General features: G+C 34.7%; 1 protein-coding gene across 21 annotated transcripts in view; it reads left to right on the top strand.

Annotated features, from left to right (window-relative positions):
- Nucleotides 1-27,973, top strand: part of RIMS2 (regulating synaptic membrane exocytosis 2) — a 587,006-nt gene that overhangs the window by 113,371 nt on the left and 445,662 nt on the right. For 11 of the 21 annotated variants that reach the window (XM_047727198.1, XM_047727199.1, XM_047727164.1 and 8 more), the window contains 2 exons: nt 3,145-3,355; nt 16,937-16,948. In XM_047727198.1, the coding sequence (XP_047583154.1) occupies nt 3,145-3,355; nt 16,937-16,948 (223 nt within the window). The remainder of the gene's footprint in view (nt 1-3,144; nt 3,356-16,936; nt 16,949-27,973) is intronic. The other 10 variants (XM_047727177.1, XM_047727165.1, XM_047727200.1 and 7 more) reach the window with 1 other exon arrangement.

The raw sequence follows: 27,973 nt of genomic DNA, 5'->3' as shown, positions 1-27,973 counted from the left end.
CCCATGGGATCTTGGGTTGACAGTTTTATTCTGTCAGTCCTTCATAGAGATTTTACTCCAAAGTCATCTAGCTTCCATGGTTTCTGAAAGATGATCTTCTATAACTTTTATCATTGTTCTATACATATAATATATCATTTTCTCTGGCTGCTTTCATAGTTTTCTTTGGGTTTTAGCACTTTGACTATGATGAGTCTAGGTGTGTGTGGATTTGGTGTTTGTTCTACAAAGGCTTCTTTGAGGTTCATGTGTCTGTGATTTGGTAACTTTCATTAATTTTGGAAAGTTCGTGGCCATTATACCTTCAAATATTTCCTCTGTTCTGTTTGCTCCTTCTTTTGGGACACCAATTTCACATTTTAGATCAATTTAGCTCTTGGATGCTCTGTTTTTGTTTTTTTTTTTTTTTTTTTCCCCTTCTCCAACTCTTTTTTGTTTGTTTGGATATTTTTTATTGACTTATTTCAAGTTTACTAATTTTTTCCTTAGTTTTTTCAAGTGTATCCCTTAGCCCATCAAAGAAATTCTTCATCTCTGATGCCATGTTTTCTATTTCCAGCATTTTCATATGACTCTTATACTTTGTATCTTTCTGCCTCAGTACCCCATCTGTTCATGTTTGTTGTCGCTCTTTTTCTGTGAATCTTTTACCTTAATAATTATAGTCATTTTCAAGTCTGCCTGATGACTCCAGTAAGTCCATCAATCTTGTCATCTCTGAATCTAATTACATTAATTATTTTATCTCTTGGCAATGGGTTGTTTATTCCTTGCTATTTTCCCCTGAGTCTCGTGGTTTTGAATTATATTCATGCCTTAAAGTGGGCATGCCTTTTCTGTCAGACTGTTAGTGTTGGAAATTAAGTCATCATCAGGTCAGAAGTTCAGATAGGTTTGGATTTTGTTGTTGCCATCATTATCTTTAGTGCATCACAGTCTTCAGATTCCTCCCAATTACTCCAGTAGGCTACTGCTGCATTGTATTTAGGAAGAATGCAGGAGTATCAGAAGTTTTTTTCAGTGTTTTGCTACCTCTTCAGCCATTTCTATCTACTTACTCCATAGGGCATCTCTCTGTATGCTTTTGCTGCCCCCCCCCCCCACTCTGCCCCCAGGAGTAAACGATTGATACTTATTTCTTGATTCTAGGTTTGTGGCAGGGGCAAGGGTGTTTTGTTAAGTTTTCCTGCCCTTCATGATAGGACCTGTTGATAGGACCTGTTGATCTAGGCCTTATGGATGATGTTTGCTCAGAGTTCTTGGGCCCTTCTTCGCATAGAAGTAAATCTGCTTTGTATCTCTGATAGGTTTGGAACAGAAATTTCCATCCCTCCCCTAGTTATGAAAGGCCTTTGATTTGAGCAAAGGTTGTTGGCTGAAGATGGTTTCCTGTCCCTCTCTCATGGGCAGAGGTTTTTTCCCTTTAACCTTTCCCTTAGCTGTAGTAGATGCCTTTGCCCTGGGGATGACAGAATTTCCTTCTCCCTGTGGCTTATCGCTTTGACATTTTTAGGAGAGATGGTCTGGGGAATTGGGCCTGTACTCCAGCAGCCACTAGTTAACACTTTTACACCTACACATGTGTACCCCTGAAGAGTTGTTTGTTCTTATGCCTTGCTTCCAATCTTCATACGTGACCAGTAGAGGCCTGCAGAAAAGTGCTTGTGGGTGAATGTGGGCTTTCCTTGAGTCTGGGCCCCTAGCTATTCCAAACTGTATGTTAGCCCACACTTGGCCTTTTACTATTTGTTAAAATTTTAACTAATTTCCTCTTACCTGCTTGTAGGGTGGCCCCTCTTTCTCCTCTTCTGCTCTGCCAATGGTGAAACAGTGTATTTCGTTTCTCTTTGGAGGGGCTTGCTGCTCTTTGGAGTTCACATTGTTTGCCTTATATCCTCAACTCTCTGATGGGCTCAAGAAAAGTTATGATTTTGTAGATTATTTAGCCTTTTGCCATTTTTAGGTTGGGAGTGACATCATTTACAGCTTTGAAAATCTTAAGCAGAGTTAATTTAAAACGTTTTAAATTTTCCTTTATGAAGATAATGGAAGTGAAAATTTTTATCTCGATTTATTTTTAAAGAGTAAATAATACCTTTTTCTAGGCATCTTTTTGCTCATTTTTTGGGTTTTGTTTTTAAGATAAAAATTGGCCTTTATTTGCACAGCCTTATTTGTTAGCCTTCTAATCTTTCACAATGTTTTTTTTTTTTTTTAAAGATTTTATTTATTTATTTGACAGGGAGAGATCACAAGTAGGCAGAGAGGCAGGCAGAGAGAGAGGAAGGGAAGCAGGCTTCCTGCTGAGCAGAGAGCCCGATGCGGGACTCGATCCCAGGACCCTGAGATCATGACCTGAGCCGAAGGCAGCGGCTTAACCCACTGAGCCACCCAGGCACCCTCACAATGTTTTTAAAGCCAGCTAATATCCAGACTGTTGAACAGATTTAAACAATTAGTGAGAGCACTCATCCAGTGTTTTCCCCTCTGTTTGGATTCTTAAGAGCACTCCAATTGAGAGTTGTCTCAAAGATTTGAAGTTCATAGGTTTTGGCTATACTGTGTAAGTCAAATCAGCTCAGTCCAATTCTGAAGCTAAACCTTTGAAAAATAATACTTTAAATATTTTAGGGCATATGATTGAAAATATATTACAAGTGGGAGATAAAAATTTTACAATTATAATTTAAAGAGCTGTCTCTATTCGCATGTATTAATTGGCTCTTAAATTACCATGTATGTCAGAGGGCAGAACTAGTTACAGCACTCTTGTGATGTGCCCTGTAGGATGTTATTCAATAATCAGAAAATTAAAATTTTTTTTTTGAAGATTTTATTCATCCATTTGGCAGACAGAGATCACAAGTAGGCAGAGAGGCAGGCAGAGAGAGAGAGAGGGAAGCAGGCTCCCTGCTGAGCAGAGAGCCCGATGCGGGCCTCGATCCCAGGACCCTGAGACCATGACCTGAGCCGAAGGCAGATTCTTTAACCCACTGAGCCACCCAGGCACCCCAGAAAATTAAATTTTTATTCTTTATTCTCATTTTATGAAATTTTTGGATACAAAATTGTATATAGATTGTTGTAATTACTGTGTTTGAGACCATCAGGCAACCAAATTTTTCTTATCTGCTTTCTCTACAGAAAACTTCATCAGCAGTTTGAAATGTACAAGGAGCAGGTGAAGAAGATGGGAGAAGAATCACAACAGCAGCAAGAACAGAAGGGTGATGCCCCAACCTGTGGTATTTGCCACAAAACAAAATTTGCTGATGGATGTGGCCATAACTGTTCATATTGCCAAACAAAGTTCTGTGCTCGTTGTGGAGGTCGAGTGTCATTACGCTCAAACAAGGTACAGAATGAAAATTACACATTATTCTATTATAGCTAAGCTTATAATACAGTTAAGCTAATTGTGAATAAAATAAAGCAGACAATTAAAATTTATGTTCAATCCAAATTTATATTCAATGAACCAAAAAACCTCTAGTGTCTTTATTTTAGATAAAAGAAATTTTTCATTTTTCTTTTCAGTTGAAGGATTTGTCTCATTGTTTATGTCCTTTAGCCTAATGATTTTGTTTAGAATCATAGGATCTTAAACTTTCAAAGATGATGAAGATAAATTAGAGATCAATTGGTCTAACTCTTTTATTTTACAGATGAAGAAAACTCATATTCAGGGAGACTAAAGATCCTTCTTAAAGTCCACAACTGATTAATGTTAGAGCAGTGGCACTGCTTTTTCTATTACCTATACATAATTTTAAAATTTTGTAGACCTACTCATCCTTTGACCCCTGTTTTCTTTCCTTTCAAAAGAGGCTCTTCCCACCTTAGAGAGTCTGTGTTTTATAATTTTGCAGCTTTTGAAGCTCTATTACCCTTTATTTTTGTTTTAACATCAGTGAAATAAACATTAGACTATGGAATTTAAAGAAGAAATGTTAAGGAGTTGTTTTCTACCAGATTTTTGTAGTTTATCCATCTACTTTAGGGAATATGTTAATGCTGCTCAAGGAATGCTTTGCTGAAATCAGCAAAAACAGTATTATAATGTCTTTCTCAATAAGTTCTTTAGAATTTGCATTTATTTCCTCTCTAGTATTTTATCCCTCCATTCTTTACTTAGGCAGTTTTAAAATAAGAAGCTGATGTTTGTACATACATTACTTAAACATAATTATGGGGATTTGTTCTCCTGTGTGATTTCATTTCTCCACATTTTCTCACTGTTTCCTGTTTCTCATTGTTTTGTCTTCCCCAGAATTAATAATTTTCCATTTTTCCCCTTAGTCTTTCCCCCTGGTTTACCTGATTATTTTTCTTTTCCTTGACTACTTCCATTGGCTAGAAACTCCAGCACAGTTTTGAATAGAAGTGATGAGAGCATACATCCCTGTTTTGTTCTTGATCTTAGGGTGGAAGCATTCAGTTCTTCTCTATTAAGTATTATATTAGCTGTTAGCTTTTCATAGATGCTATCTATTCCTAATTTTCTGAGAGATTTTTTTTGGTTGATTTGTTTATTTTTATATCAGGAATATATGCTGGAAATTGTCAAACACTTTCTCTCCATCTATTGAAACTAAGTCAAGCACTTTTTATGATCCAGGTTATTGCCTTTCTTGCCTCGTTAGCTTTGTGACTGTGTTTTATAGCTTTGTCTGTTCTTCATTTTGTCATTTTATTAATTGCTTCAGGATAGTAGTATAAATCTTTAGTAGTATAAATCTTTAAATTTCATCATCAGTCTTAACTGATATTACATCATTTTGTGTATAATATAGTATAAGAACCTTCCAACAGTGTATTTCCATTTCTACTCTTTTGGACTTTATATTATGGCATGATATATTTTACTTTTACTTATTTTATAAACTGACATTACACAGTTATTCTTTTTTGTTTAAAAAGCTCATCTTTTAAAGAGTTTTAAATAATAGAGGAAATATTGTATATTTACTGTTGTCTTTATCATTTCTAATATTATTAATTTCTTCTCATCGTACTATATTTCTGTATGGTATCATATTTTACCTGCCTGAAGTAGGTCCTTTAATATTTATTGTAGTGTGAGTCTGCTGATGATGAATAAACTTTTCTGCTGAAAATTTTGCTTTTTTTAAAAAACTTTTTTCTAGGTATAGAATTCTAGATTGAGGGTTATTTTCTTTCAGTATTTTAAAATGTTGTTTCACTGTTTCCAATTAGACATGTGATACCATTCTCATCTTCGTTTTTCTGTATATCAATGTTCTTTTTTCTGATTGCTTTTTTTTCCTAAAGATTTATTTATTTATTATTGAGCATGGGTTGGGGGTGGGGAAGAGAGGCAGAGGGAGTCTTAAGCAGACTCCACATTGAGTGTAGAGCCATCTGTGGGGCTCCATCTCACCATCCTGAGATCATGACCTAAGCTGAAACCAAGAGTTAAATGCTCAACCAAATGCACCACCCAGGCTCCCCTAATTGCCTTTTTTTTTTTTTTTAAGATTTTATTTATTTATTTGACAGGCAGAAATCAGAAGTAGGCAGAGAGGCAGGCGGTGGGGGTGGGGGGAAGCAGGCTCTCTGCTGAGCAGAGAGCCTGATACGGGGCTCGATCCCAGTACCCTGCGATCATGACCTGAGTCAAAGGCAGAGGCTTAACACACTGAGCCACCCAGGTGCCCTGTCTAATGGCTTTTAAGATGATTCTTTTTATCACTGGTTACACGAAACTTAATTATAATGTTTCTTTGTTTATTTTTCTTCATCTTTCTTGTGTTTGTAGCTTTTTTGAGCTTTTTTGATTTGTGAGTTTATAGTTTTTGTAGGGTTTTGGAAAAATTTGGCCATTATTTTTTCAAAAAAATTTTTTTTAATGTACAATGTATTATTTGTTTCAGGGGTACACATCTGTAATTCATCAGTCTTGCACAATACACAGTGCTCACCACACCACATACCAAATATTTTTATTGGGCTTTCTTTTTTCCCTCTTTTCCTTCAGGAACTCCCATTACTCATATATTAATTAGGCTGCTTGAAGTTGTTTTACAGATCACTTCGGTTCTTTTCATTAGACCAAATTTTATTTTTCTCCTTGCTTTTCATTTTAACTATATTGTTGTGCTTTTGAGTTTACTCATCTTTTTTTTTTTTTTTTTTGGCAATATCATATCTGCTTTTTTTTTCATCTCAGACATTTTTTTTATGTCTAAATTTCAATTTTGGACTTTTTAAAACTATCTTCCATGAGCTACATAAGTTTTTGTACATACAGAACAAATGCTCTGTAATAACTGTTTTGACGTTCATTTCTGCTAATTTCAGCATCTCTGTCTCAGTTTTTGGTTGGTTTTGATTGATTATTCCCATTATGATATGTGTTTTCCTGACTCCTGAGTACTTTAACCAATTTTGTATGTGTTTATTCGACGTGAATTAACAGTTCTTCCAGTTTGGGTGGTAGAAACACCCACTGTTTTCTCTAACCCTTCAGGTGACTTTTTTCACATGCATGCTCACTCATCATTACCAGCTGAATACTTGAAGGGACTCCCTGCAGATCTATGGGGTTCTCCCTCTACAGTTTTTTCTTCTCTGGTAAGCTGGCCTGTGAAATGCAGTTGTGCTGGCCTCCTCTCAGTGTTTGTTTTCAGTTTGTTCTCTTCACTTGAGGATGTTTGCCAAGCGAACTGATGCCTGGAAAAGTCTCTCAAGCAATAAGCTGGGGGCAGTTCGAGAGCTTATCCTGTTTGTTTCCCATATTTTAGCTATCTCTTTGTTTTTTTGCCTGATGCCCAGTGCCTTGAAAACCACTTCTTCATATGTTTTTCCCACATTAGGTTTGATTGCTAGGCAAGTGGAGAAATCTTGTTCTTGCTACTCCATTTAGGCCACAAGTAGAAGTCTCTAATGAATCAGATTGTAGGCTTGATTATATATTTTCTGGTTTCTAAGGTATAGTCACTTGACGCTGAGCAAACTTTTAGTTAGTAAATTAAATACAGTGAAAAATTGGAAATCCCCTTGAAAGTCTGTTTTATTGTAGTCAACTATAGAACTCTGTATGTTGTGGATTAGCCTGGTGGATGGTTTGTGGAAGAAAGAAGGAACCGGAAGTAGTATTTCCCATTTTTCTTATATTTTTTCTTATATCTGAGGGAAGTAGTTGGGGAATGAAACATAAGAAAAAATAATCTAGATTTTAGCTCAAAGAGCATAACTTTGGATTTCTTTATTAGTTTTTCTACATTTTCATTCATAATCTACTTGAGAGAGCATTCCTTTGTAGAATATGTATAAAGGTTGTCTATATTCTAAGTGCAAAAAGTATTTTCAATTTCTCTCTTTAAATTGGATCATTGTGTGTATGCTTGGTTGCCTTATGTAATAGAAGAGGCTTTTAGACTCAATAGATGCTGAATACACTTTTTGATTTATCATAGCCCCAAAGGATTAAGCTCAGTGAAATTTGTTCAGACTATTTTTATGAAGTAGAATAATGAGAATACAAGTATTTTGTAGCTTAAATTTTAATTATAAAGCATTTAAAAATTATTTTAGTAATCTTCTATGAGAATAAGATAAAAAGAGTCTTTTGTTTTAATTTTGAGGCTCTTTCATGTGGAGCCATCCTTAACAATTAATTAACTCTTTTGAGGTACATTTATGATTCAGCAAGAATAAATGTAGTGCAGGATATATGGAAATACCAATACAATATGTTTTTATGAAATATTGCTTTCATTTATTTCCTTTTAAGATGACACCCCCTGTAAATTAAAGCTTTATATTTAGTTCAGATTTAAAAATAATGACTTCATAAGGAAGAAATTATTTTGTAATCATAGAATGGGGATTCTAATAGGGCAGACATGAAAGGTAATTTACAATGAGGATTATTTTAAGCTTTGAAGGATGGCAATATTAATTTTTTCTTTCTTTTGCTTTTTGGTGGGAAAAATAGATTACTATTTGCTTAAAAGATATCTAATTTTGAGAAAATAAGTAATACACATTTTCAGAATTATATTAATTTACAAATATAATAGATGTGATTTTTTCTTTACTCTAAATTATCAGATTTGAAGCAGAATGAATCATAACTTTTAGAATGATTATAAAAGCAAATGATCATTAAACAAGTCCCTTAAAATATATTGACATACATTGTTCAATATATCATATGGTGAAGAGTGAAATAATATAGACGTTTCTACTGTATAACCGTGTCATTAAGTATCATTTATATGAATGATTTTAACGATTAATTTTTTAATTGTGCACTGAGAGATAAAATAATGATTAGAGTATTTCTGCAGTCCTTCAGGTAGTTCTTTCTTTTTGAGAAATTTCAACTCACAGGGCATCTGGGTGGCTCGGTTGGAAGAGCATGCAACTCTTGATCTTGGGTTTGTGAATTCGAGCCCCCCACCTGGGTGTAGAGATTACTTAAAATAATTAACTAAAATTAAAAAAAAATTTCAGGTCACTGTGATTATGGGCAAGTCTTTAGCTAGTGTGCTGGTGCAATATACAATCAGTTCCCATATGCCCAAGGCAAGCATAGCATATATGAATTTTCTTTTAAATGTCATAGAAATACTACATACCAGTATATCAGGAAACACTTAACATTCTCCAGGAAGAGGCTGGCATAAGTTGAGATGAAGAATCTAGTTTTGTTTCTGTCCTGCTATTGTATGACTTTGGTTTGACATGTCATTTCATGTCTTAGTGCTTCTGTTTCAAAAGCTGTAAAACGAAAGCATCAGTTTGTGATTTCTAAGGTCTCTTCTGGGTTCGACATTTTATAATTTTAAAATTTAAAATTTAAAAATTAAAATTTTAAAATAGATAACTCATGTAATGCTTGAAGTACCAGAAAGTATATTCACATAGCCAAATATATTTACTGCTTAAATAATTTTTAGGAAGGAACTGAGAAACTCCATTAATTCTCTTACGTTACTGTATCTAGTACACTGTGCATTAAGCTTTGGTTTTTATCCCATCCCACATTTATGGAACATGAGAGTGTTGAGGGCATCACAGTTTTAGTGAACTGTGTTCATAGGAATTTGAGAGCTGGGTAGCAGCTAGTTATAATTCCAATTATTAGAATTATTATAACTCTATATAATTCTAATTATTAGAATTCTAATAAGAATTAGAATTATATAATTCATAGGACTACCCTTAAGCCAATGACTGCATCAAGTGGATCCTCAAGTTTAAGCCTTTAGGCTCAATGATGTAGAAGGTGTGAGAATATTATTTGAAATGGTTGTTGAATTTAAAAGGAAGAATTATTTTCCCTCATTGATGTCAGCCTCCCTAGTGGTACAGCATAATATAGGAACTGTGAGAAACAGTCTAACTTGCAGAGCCTTAGGACATTTTATACTTCCTTATGCATATCACCATCATGGGAGGAGGCAAAATCATGTTGCAAATGGAGCGTAAGGAAAGACATTTTCAGCGAAGTTTACATGAGCTCATTCCTTCTCCACAGGACATCTTTTATAGTTATTTACTTGGCTCCGCCCCCACTTCCATCACCTGTAGAGCATGATTCAGTGTTGGTAATATTACCTAGAAGAGCTAGGAAGCTTACAAAATCTGTTGTAGTTACAGGTTGGGATTGTTTCTCTTCCGAATCTCTGGATGATTCCATAGGCATTTTATACTCTGAGGTATATGGCAGTAGGTTTGAGAGTGAGGTAGTGTACACTTGCTGTGGAAGGAAGGCTTTCTGGAGAGTAGATGAGTGTGAATAACTTAAAGGACAAAAATTTCCATACATATTCTTTCGTTTTTTTCTTAAAATGGATCTACCTGAGAACATTTCTGTTTTGTGGAATTTTCTTTCTAACTCACTTTTTTATAATTGCTCTTATGCTCTTCAAATCAAACGCCTGCTCCTTAACCCTACCTAATGTGAATCTAGTCTTTATATAATGGATTGCCTCAGGATGTAAGAATTTCTGGGGCACGAAACAAAGTGACAATTCTAGAATGTCTTGTATTGAGGGAGAGTTCCTTGAGGGCAAAGCAGTTAGAGATTTTGTAAGAAAAACAGAAAAGAGAAGCATCTTATTTCTTTAAGGCAAGCGGACTTCTGGTGGGACTCTGGTTCCTTATGTCTCTTTTTTAGAATTAGAACTTTGATGTGAGATGATCGTGGTGGTCCATAATGCCACATTTATTTGAATTTAAAAATAAAGTTGGACTCTGAGAAAAAAACAACAACACATATTTGTCTTATGGTTTCTCAACGTGGACTGGTTTTCCAAATAGGATATGTAGTAGGCATTATCCATATAATGAATGAGGTAAATCTGCAGATCCAGGATTTGATAAAAATGTAATTGAAACATACCTACAATATACAACATATCTGAAAATGCATCCTTCCTAACTATTTAAACTTAAAATGTAAATGTTATCCTAAAAATGTGTGAGGGGTACATGGTTGTAGGAGTTTATTTTGGAGAAAAGAAAAAATATATTTAGACTACCGATATATAACAGGTACATAGGTATTCTTGATGAATGGCATATTGTTAACCAATACTTGGTTAATGTGCATTTGAAAGCTTGCTATCTACTGCTGTCTACTTGGTCCTAACCACTTGGGGAGAAAGAAAGAATCCTGCTCAGTACCTAATATCCTCATCAATAAATGAAGTAAGCTCCTTATCAGTGGATAAGATGAGCACCAGTTTCAATAGATTTTACTTAGCTTGTACGGGGAAGATTAATAATAGCATCTGCAATGAATTCTAATCATAAAAGTAGACTATATGGTAGTTTAATAGATAAAGAAATTCAGGATATCACCAAAACTGCAGCATAGCATAGTTAAAAAGACACTAGGTAGGGGAGCACAAAGGGAAGGGAATACAGACAATATGTGAGAGGAGGGTTAGAAATAGTTATGAATTACTCTATCCTTTTTAGGTAGAATACACAGTAAATCTCACCCAATTCTTTTTCAAACAATCCCAAGAAAATATTTAGCTTCAAACATAAGCAAAAGAATAAATGAGCTCTTATCTGAAACAATGTTTTATTTAAATTTTCAAGTTAAAAGTAATCCTGATCCATAAAAAGAAAAAACATCAGGGGTCACAAAGGAACATTTGGAGGTGACAGATATGTCTGTTAACTGCATTGTGGTGATGGTTTCATGGATGTATTCGTATGTTTAAACTCTTCAAGTTGTATATGCAAATATATGCCTTTTTTTTTTTTATATCTAAATAAATCAAAGTGTGACCCAATTGGGGGGAAAAAAAAAAGGATATAAGCTTCTTCTTTTGAAGAATCTCTGTCTTTTTATTTCCCTTTCAATGAATATATTAGAATAGCACTGAATCTTACTTGGGTCAGAACAGGCTGTGTATTTTATATCACTGGAACAACCCCTAGATCTATTCCTTCTGTAACTTTCAAATTTTGAACGGCACCACTATCTACTTTGTCACCTAAACCAAAAAACCAGGAATACTTTCAGGTCTCTCTATCACCCATCTTGACTCACAATGTTTGGAGACAATCATTTTCTCATTACCTTTATGAACTACTAATTGTGGTCTTATTTGGGCTTTTCTTTCACCTGGACTAATGTCAGTTTCCTCATGGGTCTCTCTGCTCTTGTCTTGATTCCTCGTCGTCCACATACTTCACATATTACTATTGTGATATTTGTAAAATGCAAATCTGATTATTTTACCTTCTGCTTAAAACCTATTTTTTTTTTTAAAGATTTTATTTATTTATTTGACAGAGAGAGATCACAAGCAGGCAGAGAGGCAGGTAGAGAGAGAGGAGGAAGCAGGCTCCCTGCCGAGCAGAGAGCCCGATGCGGGGCTCAATCCCAGGACCCTGAGATCATGACCTGAGCCGAAGGCAGTGGCTTAACCCACTGAGCCACCCAAGCACCCCAGCTTAAAACCTATTTAAAGACAACTCATTTTTTGATGACTCATGAAGTCATCATGACTCCTGAAGTTTCTAATGGCGTAAAGCACCCTCTGATTCATACCCTGCCTAACTCAAGGCATGTGCTTCACTTCATTCTGTAAGCCCCAGCCAAACTACACTATTTGTATTTATTTCTTATGCTTTTGCTTACCCTGCCACTTTAATCTGAATTACAGCTCTGCTTTCCCCTAGACCCTGCTCCTACCTGTAACCCTTATCCACCTGATGAAGATTTACTCTTTTTTTCCTGGATTTAAGTATCATCTCCCCATGATGCTTTCTTTGGGTGACTCATGTCAATTTTGTGCTGCCGTGGATGCTGAACACTTCTAATCTAGTACTCTTTATATTTTACTATTAAGTGACTCTATTTCTCTCAGTCACCTCATTTACTGTTAATTTATCATCCTATTCTGGAATAGGCATTATCTTTTGATCCAGCTCCTTGCTGCCACTCAGCACCGTGACAATGTTTTTTTTGAAGATGGCAGTGCAAACTTGCAAACAAATGAGTAAAAAAGATAAACTGTATAAGCTCTATGTAATTGTTGCTATTCTTGGAAGAAGGGATTAGACTTTACAGAGGAGATGGAGTAATATTGTATTGGTGTGAGAGGTGGTTTAGGATTGCTTATAAAAGGTAGGCAAGAAGAGAGAGATGTGATGGTAGTTTAACTATGGAAAGTATATCGCATTGATATAGAGGGAGGGATCTATCTTTTTGGCAGTACAGAGAACGAAGCAGTAGGAGAAAGACTGACTAGAGATTTTATTGATTTATTTGAGGGTGAGAGAGTGAGTGAGAGAGAGCATGTGAGCAGGGGGAGGAGCAGAGGAGGAGGGAAGGGAAGGGGGAAAGAATCTCAAGCAGACTGTGTGCTGGGAATGCAGAGCCCAGTGTAGGGCTAAGTGTCATGACCCTGAGATCATGACCTGAGCCGAAATCAAGACCCCGATGCTTAACCGACTGAGCCACCAGGCACCCTGTGATTGAATGTCTAGAGGAGGAGTCTGAGGGAAACTGACATTTGTTTGGCAGGTGACTGGGGAACTAATAATGGAAAGTTATATAAAGAATAGTCACTGACAAATGATAATGAGAAGGTAGATTAACACTTCAGTTGATCTTCAGGAGAGGCAATGTAAATTGGTTATTAGCAGAAGTGATAAGATAGTAAGGAGGGCCATAGGGAGAGGTGAGTATGGGGATAAATGGTGAGTATAAAATTATTTGAAAATAAAATACATTTTTAATAGCTTTTTGAAAGAAGTTTTAAAGAAAAATATGTTTGTACTATTAAACTTTAAATAACTTTTGGACATACTCTTAAGTTATTAGAGTTTTCAAGTCTAGTAAATATGATCTGAAATAATTTATTGGTCAATTAAATTCACTTTTAAAGATCACATTATTTATTTAAGAAGAGGAAGAGAGAGAAGGGAGCTAGGGGCTGAGGGAGAGGGAGAGAGAGAATCTTAACCAGGCTCCACATTTAGGTGGAGCCTGACATGGGACTTGATTTCACGCCCCTGAGATCATGACCTGAGCTGAAATCAAGAGTTGGGACGCTTAGCCAACTGAGCCACCCGGGTGCCCCTAAAGAACATTTTAAAATTTAAATTATCCATATGCTTCAAATAAAAATATTTCTCCACAGCAAGTTATTTCTTATGTTTCATATATTTATATTTTATAATTCAGAATATAATTTTTTAATGTTTCATCACTCTTTGCCCTGAGATCCTTGACAATATTTTATATTTATACATTCCCTTTGATTTTCATGCAACTCAATTCCAGTATACTAATGAGCCTTATTTCACTTCTGACAAATAAAGTGACAGTGAAACTTCTGACTTAATTGTATTACTAAAATCTGATTAGAAAGTAAAATCTGGGGGCACCTGGGTGGCTCAGTGAATTAAAAGCCTCTGCCTTCGGCTCAGGTCATGATCCCAGGGTGCTGGGATCAAGCCCTGCATTGGGCTCTCTGTTCAGCAGGGAGCCTGCCTCCCCCCCCCTCTCTGCCTGCCTCTCTGCCTACCTGTGATCTCTGTCTGTCAAATAAATAAATAAAATCTTAAAAAAAAAAAAAAAAAGAAAGTAAAATCTGGAGGTGCCTGGGTGGCTCAGTGGGTTAAAGCCTCTGCCTTCGACTTGGATCATGATGAGCATGTGAGTCCTGGGTCCTGGGATTGAGCCCCGCTTCGGGCTCTCTGCTCAGCGGGGAACCTGCTTCCTCCTCTCTCCCTCTTTGCCAGCCTCTCTGCCTACTTGTGATCTCTGTTTGTCAAATAAATAAACAAATAAATAAATAAAATCTCTAAAAAAAAAAAAAAGTAAAATCTGTTTTGAATTTCTTTTCTTGGAAGGCTTGCTAGTATAAAGAGAAGGACCATTTTGATTAGGGGTCATTCTTCCTTTTCTTCTAACAATTTCCAGGGGGATTTTATGGACTCCTATAGTTTCAAATACTGGGTACATGTTGATGATTTACAGATATGATTTCACTAGCTTTGGAGCTCCAGATCCACTGGAGCTCTGTTTGCATGTATTAATTGGCACCTCAAATTCACCTTGTCTGTACCTGAATTCATTATTTTCCAAGTGTGTTTCTCATGTGTTTCTTCTTTCAAGGAATGGTTCTTTCCAGTTGTCCAAGCCAGACTTGGAGTCCTCCTCTTCTTCTTCATTCAATATTAATAGCCTTACTTCTCAGTATCTCATAAATCTGTCTACTTCTCTCCATTTCTCTTGCTACTACTGTAGTTCACACTGCTCTCACGTTTGTTTCTTACCCCAAAATTTCAATATCTTTTTTTTAAAAGATTTTATTTATTTATTTGAGAGAGTGAGAGAGTGCATGAGTGGGAGGAGGGGCAGGAGATGGGGAAGCAGATGCCCTGCTGAGCAGGGAGCTGGACCTGGGGCTTGATGGTAGGACCCTGGGATCATGACCTGAGCCAAAGGTAGATGGTTAACTGGACCACCCAGACACCCCATATTTTGGTATCTGCTTAATTGTTCTCTCAGCTTCCAGATTTGTTTCCTTCCAATCAGTGTGCACTTTGTCACACAGTTGAAGACTCAGTCAGTAGTAGGTAATGATATTATGCCTTATTTATAAATCATATGATAGGTTTTTTGTTTATTTTTTATTCCTGTTGACAGATAATAAAGATATGATGGCAACAGTATTTCATAATGTTTTATAGCTAAGTTTTTCATGTATATGTTATAGCTGAAATTTAATTTACTTGTTCAGATGAATTAACTTGGGAAATTCGTTAGTTATAACTCCATTTTGTTTCATTTTTTAAGTTTCTGCAGTGTGAATTAATTTTCGTTAAAGTGTGATGCTTTTAGTTATTCATGGAGACTTCAGTTCAAACATATCAGTTATAATCTAGTCATTCCCTCATACTTGTATTCCAAATATACCAGTCTTGTTTGTGCTTTTGTGCTTTTTGCATATTTCATGTTCTTTGCATAAAATATTCTTCCTTACTGGTCTTGCTTGACATTCTCTTCTTTATTCTTTAAAGACCTGCTTACGTCTCAGAAACTTTCTCTTAATCCTTTTTCTTAAAGTCTTGTTATCTCCTCCATCATTCCTGTTTCTATAGGGCTGTGTTGTTTTCCTGCTTTCAGAGGTCTCTCCATTCTGCATGGTTTTCTTTCTCTTACTACATTTAGTTCTTTGATGGCAGAAACTGTCTTACTTAGTTTTTATGTCCCAGAAATCTAGTTTAGTGCACGATACAAATAAACTGAGTGCTTCATAAATGATTTTTGTTGGACTAAATGATTAGCAATAGATGTCCTGGATGGTGCACAATAGCTTTTATATGATCTTCACCATTTGTAACAAATGAAGCAATCAAGAGCATAGTATAATGTAAAGAATGCAATTCTGTCCCTTCTAGGCATATCCTGTGTTTCAGTAGGTTAGAATATTAGATATAGAACTCTATGCCAGGCACTGTATTGAGAGCTTTCCATGTTATTTTATTTCAGAAAATCCTATAAAGTAAATATTGATACCCTATTTTGTAGATAAAGGTTTAGAGAGTTTAAGAAAATTATATAAGGTATACAGGTAGAAATGTTACTTAAAAAAAAAGGTGGAATTTTAAGATAGGTCTCTCTTAGTCCTTCCTCTTAGTCACAAGTATTATATACGGCTAACCATAACTTCAGAGAAGCAGTGATACTTCAAAACACATGATTTTAATTTTTAATTTATATGTTCTTATATCAGATCATTATTATTATGTTACCACTTTTACAGTTATCATTATATTTAAGTAATGAGAAATGCAATAGTTTTTAGTTGTATCTAAATGTGTTCCCTTGACCAAATCATGCATCTTGCCATTTTATTAATCAATAGTGTCTTATCTTTAATTTTTTCTAATTTTTTATTTTTTGTTATAAAGGTTAGAAGGTTTCTAAATTAATGGGTCAGAAATAACTTTTAGAAGCAATATGCATAATTCATATAAAATTTTATCTACTTTTGACAATATACAATGAAATTAAAGATAAACAGTGATGCTGTGTTTTATTGTCTCTGTACTTAAAAAGCTATTTTCTTTAACATTGTTCAGTTTCTCTCTTTGGATTAATTGAGTATTTAATTGGGATTTTATTTATGGAAAGAACATTTTCACTTTTCTGATGTTTGTATACTTAATTGCTTTTATAGAAACTATTGCTTATATATCTTCATATATTCTAGTATATGGTATGCTCTTGCTTGAAATGTGTGGAAAAAATTTTCCTTTTAAAATGTTTATATTTCAGTCAAAATGTAACAGACTTTTTCAGAATTTTTATTTCACTAACAAACTCTTAAAAACTCTTACTTGTTTTAAGAATGGAATTAATTATTATTTTTTTTGTTTTGTCTTTTCTGTCCTTTCTAACTTGCTTTCGTGGATTTCACACCAGGAGGACAAAGTGGTTAGAGTCTTTTTTTTCTGTCTAATATTATTTTTTTCTTGCTGTTATTATTGCTAATTTTAATTTGTTAGCTATATTTAATTTATACACTTCTAAGTGTTTTGTTACAGGTGTAGTGCATGGTAATTGCTATATGTTGATATATTTTAAGCATGCTATCTGATTTTACTGATAAACACATTTTATTATATTATAGATGAAAATTTGATTACTTTATTTGACTCTTAAAAAAGCTTGCCTCTTTGGTTTCGTATTTTTTTAAAAGGAAATATTCTAGCATTCTTCATTGTGATAAGAATTTCTTTCATCTTATTATGGTTCTCTAAACTCATTGTATTGGTCAGAGTTTTCAAGTTTCTGAGTTAATATAAAGATGTAATCTTTGTAATAATGAGCCTCAATAACATTGAACATGGATTTTCTGAAGCGTATGTTTATAGTTGATCTGAGCATTTGATATACTTTTATTTTTCTTAATAATATGTTTTAGAGATTGGCAAAATTAGCTATCTTATATCCTCATGTTGGATATTAGATATAATTATAATTTTAAAATACTCAGGTATATAGAATTTGGCCACAGGCAGGATTTGAATAATCTGCTAATGTCTGCAGAAGTCTGATTTGGGTTTGGATCTGCTCTGGAGACTGGTAACTTCCTGCAAACATAGATAAAATCTTCCTATTCCGATTCTTTTGATGAGTCATACTAAAACTTGAGGTCTTTTCAAGCTTTCCAAATTCAAATTGGCATAAAACCCAAAGAGAGATTCTTTAGCTGATATCTTCCAACAGTACCTTCTTTTTTGTTGGTTGGAGCATTTTTATTCTGTTCAGTTTTCAGTTACTTGGTTGGGATAATAGGAGTGTTGGCAAATACTGATACGGGTTTAGAATGAAATCTCTGAGCAGAAGAAAAGATACTGTGACTTCTTTTTTTTTTTTTTTTTAAGCTATAGGAAATCTACTAAACTTTTAAGGCAGTTTTGAGGATATACAGGCAATTATTGTAGAACCTGCCCCAGACTGTACATCATCCTCAATTCAGGGCAGGTTCCCTAGAGAACCCACCAGCTTTCCACCAGCCAACTTTATTAGTGTAAGTCAGGCAATTTAAAACCTTTAGAATCTCTTGTGCTACTTTTGTGTGCAGAGTTAACACAGGCTACATAATAGTTTGATTGCCATCTGTAGTTTTCATAATGAATTCTGACACCTATCCCAGAAATGAGACTTTCAGTGATAACTTAGGTACTGAAATGACGTTCATGTACTGACAAGATTTCATAATATAACAGTTTGTATTTTAAACCACAGAGAGGCTAACAGATAAAAGTATGTGAATTTTATGCCGTTTGGAACATAGCAAATAAAATTCAACAGGACTTTTTAATGACACTCCTTTATGCAGCGCTGTTTAATAGAATTTTCACCAACGATGACAGTGTTTTATATCTTCAACATCAATGCGGAAGGTTCTCATCACAGGTAGCTATTGAACCCATGAAATGTGGTGAGTGTGGCTGAAGAACTGTAATGGAAATTTTATATAATTTTAATTAAATTTAAATAGCCATATATAGCTAGTGGCTAAAGAAAACCCAAGCGTGGGTAGCAAACGTCCTGTGACTAGTCAGCCTTTAAGGCACTACCCTGACCTCACAGTAGCCGTGTGATGTGTAGACTAGTCATGGAGATACAAACTGTACAGAATGCAGGAAAGCTACACTCACCAGGTCCAGTCTCTTATGGAGCCCAGGAGAATAATGGACAAGGGACACCCTCCCAAAGGGCAGAACAAGGGGACATGAATGACAACAGTCAAGGGAGACAGCTGAATCAGGGGCTACCAGATAGGGTGACCAGAGAAATGAAGGTATGTCCATGTAGGGATTGCTGGGTGCTATATAGTTGACCACTGTATCTTTCTGATTCTTCCTGTTTTGGATGAGAGTTTCTGTTGCAGTCACTCTGTTCTTTCTCCATCATTGTGTGTTGAGTGTGCTGGGAACAGGTAACTTGTCTTTCAGTGTGTAGTCAGTGGTTTACAATGAGGTACACTTGACCTTGTTGGAAAGATTTGCTCTACCTCAGAGATCCTGGATTCAGAGCCAGATTTTGTAACTAGATGAGACTTTGGGACTGTCTCCTTTTGGGAGGGAGCGAAATGTGTTATGAGTAATGTGTATACGTGTGTGTGTGTGTGTACATGTATACATACATATATTATGCATACATATATATGTATACATATAAACATGTGTGTATGTATATATGTACACACGCATGTGGACCTTTGACTAGTTGAAGAGCAGACTGTTCTAGAACCTGTTCAATGGCTAGCCTGACTTCCTTCTCTCTTGCAATCCCCAATGGAAGGACCTGAAAAATATAAAAATTTTAGATTTCTCTGCAACTGGGACACAGTTCTGTGGCTGTGACACAGTTCTAGGAAATGAGGTATAAGAAAGTTTATGAGAGCTTCTAGAAAGTCATGATAAAGAATGAAAGATGTAGCTGGCACTACCTTTTTTTTTTTTTTTTTAAAGTGGCACTACCTTTTAATGCAGAAGTGTTATCTTGGGCTTTACCAGCCATTGTGAAGATGAGGGAAAAGCCAAGAGTATTGGAATCATGAGGTGCATGACCTTTTCTGAGCTCCTGATTTAATAGTATTGGACAGCTTTCTTCAATGGGAGAGAAGTACCCATCCTCAATTAATTCTTGTCACTAGAAGTCAGATTTTCTGTTACTTATAGACAAAAGCATTCCTAACGGAAACCTTAGTAGAGATGTAATGTGCAGCAGGGAAACCCTACAAACATCCAGAGTGTTCTTCAGAAATATGGAACTGGAAGAAAGAAATATGTGTTGATCACTGTCTAGATACTAATCTGTTTGCTTTTATGTCTGTGTTTGAAGACAGGGTCACTTAACATGTCTGCTTATATATTATATATGAATTATCTCAGGTTACAAATAGTAAATTAATGTGAATATGTTGGTTTTAGAGAGAATATTTTCTTAAATATGAATTTATCCTATTTCACATGGAATCAAAGAAAAAGGGATTGAATTATTTTTTAAACCATAATTTGGATGTTTCTTTGAATTTTTTGTGGAACAAATAAGGAAACTAAAGCTCTATGGTAAATTATTTGCCATAGGTTAGAACATATATCTGTTTATCTTGTAATAAACACTGACCTATTCATGTCTAGTGAGAGTAAAAAGAAATTATAGCTTTGGGAACAAAGTGATGCTCATTTCACTGTCTAGTGATAATATTATCTGTTTATATAAAGACCACTTTAATGAGGATGCTCTTTTTTTTTTTTTTTTTTTTTACGACAGTGATGACTTCTCTTAGGATGCCAGTGTTACTAGTGGTTATTGTTACTGAAATGAAGGGTGTGGAAGGATGACATGTGATGTGTAGTGTTTCTCACATTTCAGAAGCAGAAAAGTTATCTGTTGGGTTGCAGCTGTAGCTGTGATATTCAGAACAAAGTGCTTGGTTTTCCCTGAAATTTGATGCTTTTTCTGATTTAAGCTCATTATTGAGGCTACCATACCTATGTTTTCATCTAGCTGCTCATTGTAGTTCTCATTTGGAGTTGCAATTCAGCAAGAAAGTATGTTTATAGTATATTTGTTCCATTTCATCTGGGCAATAGCTGTACAGAGCTGCATTTCAATAGATACTGTCTTAACAGTAATAAATTAACTTATTTGCTTCTGCATTTCTATTTGATAATAAAATAACATGTATATGATATTAATGAAATTGTTCTAGAAATTTAATAGAAGAGCTCTGTTAGGGCCAACTTTTATAATAGAATCATAAGTTAAAATGCTACGACTATGCTGCCTCCTATAAGTCTGACAAAGACCAGAATTTGTACTTTTTCAGTAAGAATACTATTCAAACCTCCAAAGTTTTTGTTAGCAAAATAGAAGTATTTTGAACAATATTATTTAGATGACATACCTTACAACAGAAATATGGAAAAATGCATTTAGAAAACAGGGAGAGCTGAAGGGAATGGGTGAAAATAGGTAAAGGGGATTAAGAGATACAGGCTTCCAGTTACAAAATAAGTAAGTCACAGAGATGAAAAGTACGATATAGGGGAAATAATAATATTGTAATTACATTGTATAGTGACAGATGGTGACTATACTTACAGTGGTAAGCACTGAATAATGTACAGAATTGTCAAATCAATATATTGTACAGCTGTAACTAACATAACATTGTATGCTAATTATACTTCAACTAAAAAAAAGGCAAGAAGAGTTTTGATTAGGGGAAATTGAAAGACAGGGAAATTGTAGAGCTGGGAAAATACTGTGCATAATTTAAAAGATAGGAATAAAAGTCACATCAATAAAAAATACAGGGACTGCTGAATATTTACTTGGATATATTATATATTCAAAATTCAGTGAAAAATTTATAATATTAAAAATCATTCACCTGATCAGTTGCCTAGTTTTTGTAAGTGGGCAAATAAACTTTGGAAATCTCATTTAGGTCTCTTATAAAAAGGGATTAAAACTCACATTGTGGAAATTCTGTGAAATGCCACATCTGTAGGATAAAATATCCTACAGGGTAATTATAAAGAATATATGGGACAAGTGAAAATACTGGTAATATAACATGTTGGAAGTTTGGGGAGGTCATGTTACTAATAAGAACTGATTTAAAGTGATTCTCAGTTTGGCTTGGATAGAGATCAAAAGAAGTTAGAGAGATCACGACGTATAGTTACAGTTGCAGCATAGCTAACTTCTTGGGAGCAGAGACAGGTCGTACATTTTGATTATGTATTTTGCTACTTCTCCACCTGTAGCTAACTTTTGCTTTGATCCAATCATTCCAATCAGGTATTCCATTCTGTTGAATCTACAACTGAAAGGAGACGTGTTTCTTGATCCTCTGTGAGGCTCCCATAATTATACTAAGTGCCATAGATGAGAGTTTATGAGCTCCTGAAATAGGAGAGAGTGTCATTGGCTGTACTATGTGATCAGAGTTGAGAGTTAAGTGACGTGAGAGTTGAGAGTTAAAAATGAGAAGTTCAGTGGTTGAATAGAGAGGATGATAAAGAGTAGTATAGGATTACAACTAGATTTTTGCATTGAATGAAGATATTTGTGCTGAAGCCAGCTTGTGGAAGATAGAGGGCATATTTGGGGCAGGAAGGGATGGCAGTGATTGTAGTTACAGCAATACGGAGTTTGAAGAGCTTTTAGGACACCAAGAAAGAGGTGTTTATTAACTTCATTGAACAATTGTTATGTATGAAGAGCACTGTGATAAACTTTTCATTGTGTATCATTTCATTCTCATGACAACTTCTATTAACAGTGAGTGGTGGGAGTCCTAATAGGGTCTGAGGTGGGATGCAACACAAGATGGTTAAGAACAAAAACTCTACTTGCAGAATGCCCAAGTTTAAAGCCAGCCTCTGTCACGTTACTAACTATATTATTTGGGGCAGTTACATCACTACTATAAGCCTTACTTTCCTCATCTCTAAAATGCAGGTAATATTCTTTTTTAAAAAATATTTTTTATGGCTAAGTAATAGTCCATTAAATATAGATACCACATCTTCTTTATCCATTCATCTGTTGATGGACACTTGGGCTGTTTCCATAATTTGGCTATTGTAGATGCTGCTGCTGTAAGTGTCAGGGTGCATGTATGCCTTTGAATTAGTATTTTTTGTATTCTTTGAGTAAATATGTAGTAGTGTAATTGCTGGGTCATAGGGTAGTTCTGTTTTTAACTTTCTGAGGAATCTCTATACCATTTTCCTCCGTGGCTACACCACTTTGCGTTCCCACCAACAGCGTAAGAGGGTTCCCCTTTCTCTCACATCCTCATCAACATCTGTTCTTGTGCCTTTGATTTTAGTCATTCTGGCAGGTGTGAGGTGATACCTCATTTGGTTTTGATCTGTGTTTCCTTGATTATCAATGATGTTGAGCATCTTTTCCTGTGTCTGCTGGCTATCTGTGTGTCTTCTTTGGAAAAATGTCTGTTCATATCTTCTGCCCATTTCTTAACTGGATTATTCATTTTTGGGGTGTTGAGTTTGATAAGTTCTTTATAGATTTTAGATACTAACCCTTGATCAGATATGTCATTTGCAAATATCTTCTACCATTCTGTAGGCTGCCTTTTAGTTTTGTTGATTGTTTCCTTTGCTGTGTGAAACTTTTTTTATTTTGATGAAGTCCCAACAGTTTTATTTTTGCTTTTGTTTCCCTTGCCTCAGGGAAGGGAAACATTTCATTTCTAGAAAGAAGTTGCTACAGACGATGTCAAAGCTGGTACTGCCTGTGTTCTCCTTTAGGATTTTTATGGTTTCACATCTCACATTTAGGTCTTTTATCCATTTTGAATTTATTTGTGTGTTTGATGGTAAGAAAGTGGTCCAGTTTCATCTCTTTGCATGTTGCTGTCCAGTTTTCCCAACATCAGTTGTTGAAGACTTTTTTTTTTCCCCATTGCATAGTCTTTCCTGCTTTGTCAAAGATAAATTGACCATATAGTTGTGGGTTCATTTCTGTTTTTCAGTTCTGTTCCATTGATCTATGTGTTTATCAGTACCATACTGTTTTGATCAGTACAGCTTTATAATGTAACTTAATATAATATAACTTAAGTCTGGAATTATGATGGCTCCATCTTAGTTTTTCTTTTTTGAGGTTCCTTTAGCTATTCAGGGCAATGACATGGGTAGAACTAGATAGTATTATGCTAAGTGAAATAATTCAATCAGAGAAAGACAAATACCGTAATGATTTTATTCACGTGTAAGTCTAAGAAACAATACAGATGAGCAAAGGGAGAGGGAAAAAAGAGAGGCAAACCAAGAAAGAGACTCTTAATTCTAGAGAAAAAACTGCCAGGTTCCAGAGGGCAGGGAGGTGGGAAGATGGGTTAAACAGGTGATAGGGATTAAGAAGAGCACTTAATGGCAATGAATTGTAGGGAATTGTATGTAAGTGTTGAATCACTATATTGTACACCTGAAAGTACACCTGAAGGTAATATTACACTGTATGTTACCTAACTGGAATTTAGATATAAACCAAAAAAAAAAAAAAAAAAAAAAAAGGAGAGAAAGAAAAAAAATGGGGGCAATAAATAAGTATATAAGAACAGTGCCTACCCTACCTTTGATTATTCTTTCCTCAGGACTCTGAGGACCCTCTTTCCTAAGTGCCAAAAAGGGAAGTAAAAACCATTATCATAAAAAAATAATAAATAAAAAATAATAATAAATAATAAATAAATAATAATAAATAAAAATAAATAATAAATAAATAAATAAATAAATAAATAATAAATAAATAATAATAATAAATAAAAAATAATAAAAAAAAATAAGAGAAAAAAATAAGAGAATAAAAAATAAAAAAATAAGAGAATCTATTATATTTTAACATAAAAGATGAAATAGAACAGTATATGATAATTGGTTTGGTGATGGCTCTGTGATAGTCATTGGGTCCAGTAATGATCTAACTGTCCTGAATATGTTCTTCCCCTGTTGGGCCTCCTTAGGTCTCTGAAGGCCCTGGTTTAATTTGTCTGACTAGGACAGAGGCAGTGAAAACTGGACCAGTTCTTTTTTATATGGAGCTGCTTGTGAGTCCTTATCCCCGGTAGGAAACACTTATGACTTATAGCCATGATCCCTCCATTTTCCTCTTCCTCGACAGCCGTCTCTGTTCTCAGGCCTCCTCCCACACAAAAGGCCCTTTTCAGTTGCTTTAACTCTTCCTCTGGTCCTATCCTGTCCTCCGATTCCTTTGTCTCTCTACAATATAGCTCTTCCTCACTGCCATATTACACTATATACAATGTGTAACTTATTTTATCAGCACCACGCTCTAACCAACTGAGCTAACCGGCCAACCGTTGTTTAACTTATTTTAAAGAACGTTATTATGTATTTGGCTAAGTAACCGAGGGATGTGGTACAAAATTCAAAAGATACAAAAAACACAGATAGCTAAACTAAGTTTCTTTCCCATCCCTGGTCCTGAGTCTCCGAGTTTCCCAGTATCTCCATTCTTTTCTCTACAGGTAGCCAGTTAGCATTTTCTTTTATATACTGTGAGATATTGATGGGCATATAGTTCTTACACAAATATTCTGCACTTTTATCTCTTACTTGCATAGCTTGGAAATTTTCCCATATTGATACATATAGAATGATCACATTTATCTTAATGAATCCATTATTACATGTATGGATATGCCACAGTTTATTTAATCAGATTATATATGATCTTTTGCTATTATAAACCCATTTTTAACATATGCAAATATTGCTGTAGAATAAATTCCTTGAGATGGAATTGCGAAACATTTGAAATTTTGCTCAGTATGCCAAATTGCCCTCTCTAAAGCTTGCATTAATTTATATTTCCACTAAGTATGTGAGGGTGCTGGTTCTCACATCCTTGATAACACGATATATCCATCTTTTTTATCTTTACCAAGTTGACTGTAATTTTATCTTGCACTTATCTTACGGTGAGGGATGTTGAGCATCTTTTCATATTTAGAAGCTGCTTGTATTTCCTTCTCTTTGTCCTGCTCTCAAAGAAGAGGAAAGCTCTGTATTGTGTTTAGGTCCTAAAATCATCAAAAATACCTTTATTATTGTGTTTTCATATTGAAGCAAGATGTTTTACCAAACACTGGAAGTTTGAGTATGTTTTAAAATACGGAGCCAGAGGACAAAGGGCTAGAAAAGGAAAATAAACCCCAAAGTTCCATTCCCTTTTACAGAATTTTGTGATAACTTTGCGTGTTTTTCACATGACCATTTAGAAACAGCTTGTATAGCAAGTTCACTGCAAAGTGATATATGTCTTAGAAGATAAAGAAGGATAACTTATATACTATCACTTTTGGCCATACTGTGTTTTAAGACAATGCATTTATTTTCAAAATATTGTTTCAAGTGTTCCTAAAACTTAAAGTATATAAAAATGTAGAGGTGGGATTTATATTTTTAAAGATAAAGACAGGTTCTGTCGTATATCTGAAAGAGCTGTTTATTTCTCTGATACTGTGTCAGGAAACATAGGGAGGATGGAACCCATGATGGAAGGGGGGATAGGAGAATCCCATTTGAATTGACACATTTGGTTTTAATCTAATGAGTTCAAATGATGAATATTTGTAACTAACGAGGTGTTTACTGAAAGTCCACAGGACTACTTCCTAGATTCCCTTTAATACAAAATATAGAGGTGCTGTAAATATTATTCCAGGTCTTTTGTGGGCATATAATTTTATTTCTCTTTGATAAATACTGAAGAGCAGAGTTGCGAAAAGTGAGATATACATTGAACTTCTATTACAAACAGTTTTCCAAAGTTCATGTACGATTTTACACTTCCATGAGCAATACATGAAAGTTTTAGTTACTCCGCAACCTTACAGCATTTGGTGTGAGCACAAAGTGATTCGGTTTTTATTTTTATTTCCTGAATGTTTAATGATGTTGAGCACCATTAGTGTTTATTGGTCATTCCTATTCTTTTGGGAAATGTCTTCTTACATCTTTTGCCTATTGTCTTTTCATTATTGATTTGCAAGAGTTTTCTCCATACTCTAGATACAAGTATCAGATATATGTATTAAGAATATTTTCTCCCTCTCCGTGGCTTGCTTTTTCAATTTTTAATGGTGTATTTTGGAGAACAGAAAAATTTAATTTTGAGGAACTCTAGTTTATTAGCTTTTTCTTTATTGGTTAATGCTTTTTGTATTATAAGGTATTCTTTTCTGCTCCAAGGTTACAAGGTTTTCTCCTGGCTATACTTGCTTGTTTGTTTTTCCTTCTATATGTTAGAATCAATTTGTTTAGTCCTAAATAAACCATAATCATATTTAATTACAAATAAATTTGGGAAGAATTGCCATCTATATGATATGAAGTCATTATATTCAAAATTAGAATATGGTTTTTGATTTATATCCCTCAGTAGTATTTATACTAATTTTGCATACTTCTCAATAATTTTATTTTAAAATTATAAATGAAATGTTTTATTACTTTTTTCACTTATTTTTATATAGGAATATATTGATTTTTGTACGTTATCGTACATAGTCACCTTTCTGAATGATATTGCTTCTCAGAGTTAGCCATTTGTTTCTTTTGAGTTTTAGCAATATAAAACCATATGAAAATAATATCATCTATACTCTCCTTTGTGATTTCTCTTTTAATTGCATTAGCAATTGTTTATTTTGCATTATGCAATGCATAATGCAATTAATTGTTTAATTGCATTAGCCAGAACCTTCAGAAGCATGTAAAATAAAAATTTATTCACTTAAATAATTAAAATAACCTATGTAACTTGTTATTTTTTTGTATTTTAAAATTTACTTTATAATTGTATGATTACTTTCAAGTTCTTCCTCCTACCCCCAAGACTCCTGTGCAAGCAGGTTTTCCATTTCTGTTGCAGATTTAACTCAGTTTTATTCAGAGCTTTTTTGACCTACCAACTTCCTACTTCTTTTTCTTTAAGGGTTGTAAATCATCCAACTGTCTTTCTTGTCTTCTGCTACCTTATGGCCAGGTTTAATTCTAAGGCTAGTCACGGAGACATGTTACTGATAGCATCACATGATTTTTCTCCTTGAATCTGTTATGTGGTAAATCAAAATCTTGGATTTTTTTTTTTTAAAGATTTTATTTATTCATTTGACAGAGAGAGATCACAAGTAGGCAGAGCAGCAGGCAGAGAGAGAGGAAGGGAAGCAGGCTCCCTGCTGAGCAAGGAGCCCGATGCGGGGCTCGATCCCAGGACCCTGGGACCATGACCTGAGCAGAAGGCAGAGGCTTAACCCACTGAGCCACTCAGGTGCCCCAAAATCTTGGATTTTCATGAGCGATCATGCATCCTTGGGATAAAACTCACTGGGTTATGATATAATATTCTTAAAAATATATGCATGTAATTTTGGAT

The sequence above is a fragment of the Lutra lutra genome, chromosome 4, assembly GCF_902655055.1.
Source record: "Lutra lutra chromosome 4, mLutLut1.2, whole genome shotgun sequence".
NCBI classification, from domain to species: Eukaryota; Metazoa; Chordata; class Mammalia; order Carnivora; family Mustelidae; genus Lutra; species Lutra lutra.
The sequence above is the reverse complement of the archived record's forward strand: the minus strand, read 5'-3'. Positions and strand labels throughout refer to the sequence as shown.